At 38.3% G+C, this 5,048-nt stretch overlaps 1 protein-coding gene across 1 annotated transcript; it reads left to right on the top strand.

Moving 5' to 3' along the window:
- The first annotated feature begins 3,397 nt into the window (after positions 1 to 3,397).
- Positions 3,398 to 4,359, top strand: LOC131043793 (pectate lyase 1-like). Its single transcript, XM_057977026.2, has 3 exons — positions 3,398 to 3,742; positions 3,838 to 3,941; positions 4,035 to 4,359. Exons 1-3 carry the CDS (start codon positions 3,398 to 3,400, stop codon positions 4,357 to 4,359), a joined length of 774 nt encoding a protein of 257 aa, XP_057833009.2.
- Positions 4,360 to 5,048: the final 689 nt, after the last annotated feature.

Below are 5,048 nucleotides of genomic sequence, written 5' to 3'. Positions count from 1 at the left end.
CAACTCCTTGAAAATAAAAAAACCAACAGTCATATCAGGTTTATTTACATAATAAAATCTACAACTATGTAATTTAAAAAAAAAAAATTGTCCTAACTTTAACTAGGCATAACTTTCTACACAAAACTCGAAATTATGAGCCGTTTAACTCATTGGAAAGGTCTCCAAGATTTGTAGATGAAATCTGAATACAACATGCCCACTTTCAAGGGCTAAAAATATCCTGAAGGCCTTCAAAAATGCCATTTACTAACATATAGAAAAACTAAGAAAATATATAATAATATTTTCAAATTTTCTTCTGATCATTACTCCCCCATTGAAGAGCAATGGGCTCCATTGCATCAATACTCTGAATGAAATGAGGGAAACGGAGCTCCAGCTACTCCTTGGTAAACCACTTTCCTTGTTGAGTGATTTGCCCTGCTCGAACCACTTTGTATAGATAAATCAGCTGTTGTTTGAGTGTTTTCACCATGGTGTGCACAATCTGATCATATTGGAATGGAAAGTTGCACCTGGATTCAATTTTGTAGTGGAAATTGTTTCTGCAACATCTAATAGTGGAGGAAAATATGGCTTCAAGAGTTCCTTCTAAATATGCAGCCATACCTTGTCCTCGACTTGAAAATGATGAGGAGTGCGATACTCATCATGTCTCTCCTTATATTTCTTATTGGTATGCTCCAAGATTTCATCCTTGTTCTTTGCCAGAACCATGGGACTGCCATAGGGTGATGCACTTGGACGAATATGTCTTTTCGCAATCAATTCTTGTATTTGACTCTTAGTTTCATCATTTCCTAATACTTATCTACGATAGATTGGTTCATTAGGCAATGGATTTCCTGGTATCAAACTAATAGTGTGTCTTACTTGGTAGTGTGTAGGTACCCCAGTTGGCAACTTAAACAAATTCTCATATTTTATCAAAATTTGGTTCATTGATCTTTTCTACTGTGTTGTGGTGTTTGTGATGTCATTGGAATTATATATAGACTTCCTTTCTTCTTTAGAAAGAATCATTAAGAATATGAATGTTCCTGTTTTGACAACTAGCCTCCTACCTTGCTTAGCACTAATCAAAGAGGTAGCGTATGCAGGGCTTACCTCTGGTATTCAGTATTTCTACTCACCTAATCTGATTGTCATGCTGTGAGGTCTGGATTCATAGACACCATGGTGTTGGTACATATATGGTTGTCCAAACAAAACATCAGAAACATCTAAAGGAGCCATATCACAGATTACTTCATCTTTGAAAGGCTTTATAGGATAGGAAATGTGACACTACAGGTGCACTTGGATATCTCTCCCTTGACTTACCCATCCCATAGAATAGGGTTGCGGATGTGCTGTTGTTTTCAGATTCAATCTTTTCATGGTCTCTGTTGATATTAGGTTCTTTTGACTTCCACTATCAACAATAAAGTGCAACGCTTTTCCTCCGACCCACATCTGTGAGCGAAACAATCTCTCCTCATTCTCCCGGGGAAATATCTTTATAGTAGCTACCGTTGTGTATGGATCAGCCTCAATGACCTGTTCATGACTTTCTTTTGGAGAAGATTCTGCCACCTGAGGTTCTTCCTTGCCCTCATGTGTCTCCATCATTAAAATTTGTATGGTTCTGCAATCTTTTGTGTTGTGAGAGGGACTCTTATGGAATTCACACCACATATGGTTCTCTTGTGTCTTCTTCATACCCCATGCCTTTTTCATTGGTGAATTGGTAGGAGATTCCTTGTAGCTCTTCCATCTGTTATTTATGAAGTTATCCCTCCTTCCTTTCTGTTTGAATTTCTCCTTAATTTTTGTAGCAAATTTATGTGCACTAGGTAAACTCTCTATGTTCAGGAATTTCATTTCGGTTTGAATATACCTATGGAGTCGACTGTAATATTTTAAAACTCAATGCTTCTCACAATCTTTGACGCCAAGTTTTGTTGTTAAAGCATGAAACAAATTAGTATATTCTTGAATAGTTTGGTCTTTTTTTTGTTGAAGCAATTGCCACTGCATATCTTTCTATTCATATGTATTCACAGGAAAATATTATTCCTTTATGTGCTCCATGAATTATCCCCATGTGGGTTTTTGATCAAAGATGAACGTAGTGCCCGTTTTTGTTGCCTTGGTTGCTAACTTTGCTTCCCAAGAATCTTTCACATAATTTTTAGCTTTGAGAAGAGCAAAAGTTATTTTCTCTTCATCTGAGAACTGGTTGATAGAGAAATATCTTTCCAATTTTGAAACCCAGTCATCAACGACATCTGCATCAATCGTTCCTTGAAAGGTAGGTATATCGAAATTCACTTGCACCTTGAATGGTGTATACCCTATGAATGGTGGGTTTGCAGGTGACCCATGACTTTCCAGCATCTGCTTGAACAGCTCCATCATTTCTTCTCATTGTTATGTTAATGCATCTACAACCAATGCTTTAATGTATTCATCGGTCTGCAACTTAGCCATCTGCAATCGTGTGTGTCTCAAAGGGAGGTAGTTTGAAGGATTCCTTGTTTCCAATGCCAATATTTGATATGTTGATCGCGTGTGATATGACATACAGGAACGAAGTTGCTCTGATACCACTGATCCGAATTATGGATTCGGACGACAACACCTAAGTGAGAACCTACGGTGTTGTGGATGAACAAGATAATATAGAATTGAAGCAAGCCAAAAAGTATTGTATTAAACTCAAAAATCCAACCTATAGTAGTCCAAGGGATTCCAAGGGTCACCAACAACTCATTGAGAATCGAAAAAGCAACAGTCATATCAGGTTTATTTACATAATAAAATCTAGAACTATCAAAAAAACTATATAAAATTTGTCCTAACTTTAACTAGACATAACTTTCTGCACAGTACTTGAAATTACCGTTTAAGTCATAGGAAAGGTCTCCAAGAGTTGTAGGAGAAATCTTGAAAGAACATGCCCACTTTCAAGGGCTAAAAATGCCCTAAAGAGCTTCAAAAATACCATTTACTAACATATAGAAAAACTAAGAAAATATATAATAATATTTTCAAATTTTCTTCTGATCAATAACTTTGTAATAGTCAAAGTCGATCTATTGTTACCAAGAATATTGTTTTAATGGCTGCTGCAGGGTGGATTGAGCTTCTTTTTGTTTTTCTTTCCCTCTCGTTGTCTTCTTCAACGTCCTACAACCATATTGATAAGTGCTGGAGAAACGATTCAAATTAGTACAAAACAGAATGAAGCTTGCGGATTGTGGTTTGCGCTTTTGAAGTGCAGCCAAGGGATGGAAACGAGGTGAGTTGTATAAAGTCACCAGGACTGATAACAATGCTGCAAATCCCTCACCTGGGACTCTCAGATAGGGAGTTACGCGTGATGGTCCTCTATGGATAACTTTTGCCAGAAATGCCCCCCATTTCGACAAGCCACAAGACTATCGATGCAAAGAGCTCAAATGTTCACATTGGGAATGGGCCTTGCATTATCCTGTTGAATGTGAGCAACGTTATCATTCACGGATTGAACATCCATAATTGTCAGCCATCTAAATCGTGTATGATTTTGCTCTCTGAGGGTACGCAAGCCGAGGAAATCGAAACACAAGATGGAGACGGTATTTCAGTTCGCAATTCCCGAGACATTTGGATCGATCATAACACATTATTCAATTGCTCAGATGGACTGGTTGATGTCACGCTTGCTTCCAGTTCAGTTAGCATTTCTAACAACCGTTTCTCTTACCATGATAAGGTAACTATCCGAACTGTCCATAGAATGAATTGCTCATTTGGTAGTTTTTATATATATATGAATGACGAATCCTAACTACGCAAGCAACCTATCAGGTGATGCTCTTGGGACACAGTGATGATTATACAGCTGATAAAGCCATGAAGGTGACAGTGGCGTTCAACCACTTTGGGCCTGGCCTCATTGAACGTATGCCAAAGTAAAATATTATTCAAGCTGAAATCCCCTTGCTGCCTGCTGAAGATTGACCTTGTTTAACTTAATCTCGTCGTTGGCAATTGGCATGAAGCAGGTGCAGACATGGGTATGTCCATGTTGCCAATAACAACTACGAACCATGGGGAATATATGTTATTGGAGGGAGTGCAGGTCCGGTTATCAGAAGCGAAGGCAATCACTTTGTGGCTCCAGACGAGGAATATAAGAAGCAGGTGACATGGCGTGAGAACCCAAATCGAAATAGTTGGTTGTGGAAGTCTGTGAGAGATACTTTTGCGAATGGAGCATTCTTCCTCCTATCTAGCAAAGGAAAAGAAGTTCCCAACTACAATTCTCAACAGAATTTCAAAGTGTTTTCAGGAACGCTTGTGCCAATACTCACCAGGACCACGGTGTAAAATTTTATCTAAACCTGCACAAGAGGATCTAGTTGAAAAATAAGAACACAATTTGCAGTATAATAGAAGAGAACATTAAGAGCAATAAGAATGAAAATTTGTTTATTGTCAATGGGCCCTTGGTCTATTGGTGAAGTTGAATGGTTCCAAATAAGCCCTCTAGGGATTAAGTCTTGTTCAGTGCAAGGGTCCGACATCATAAGGGATGAGGTCGGGACTGTGCCCTGGGAGAATCTGGCAGAACCGTATCGGGTGGCAAAAATACTTTGTGAAGGCCCTCGCTGGGCTGGCAGCTCGTGGGCTTCATGCCCTTGCAGTGCTGTCATGCTCACAGGTTTGGACCTCCATCAAAACATAAAAAAAAATTGTGTTTATTAATTGACTGATCATGAATGAGTTACAATATGTAAAAAGCCTCCGTTAAAACAAAAAAGGAGGAAAAAACAGGAATAAAACTGAAAAAACATAGATATTCCTTAGTTAGCTTTACAACTAAGCAAAAACTAGTTTTATCCAACTCATGGGATTAAAACAAAAATCTACAATAATAATCCCATAAATCATGGAAGAAAAGCCGATTTTTATGCACTAACATCCCCTCTTAAGTCTAACTAAGGAGACTAAAGACTAAGGAAAGCAAAGAGGAAAGAGGGAAAACCCAGTGGAAACAAAACCCCCCTAAAAATTAC

This window comes from Cryptomeria japonica, chromosome 5 (genome assembly GCF_030272615.1).
Source record: "Cryptomeria japonica chromosome 5, Sugi_1.0, whole genome shotgun sequence".
Taxonomy (NCBI): domain Eukaryota; kingdom Viridiplantae; phylum Streptophyta; class Pinopsida; order Cupressales; family Cupressaceae; genus Cryptomeria; species Cryptomeria japonica.
The sequence above is the reverse complement of the archived record's forward strand: the minus strand, read 5'-3'. Positions and strand labels throughout refer to the sequence as shown.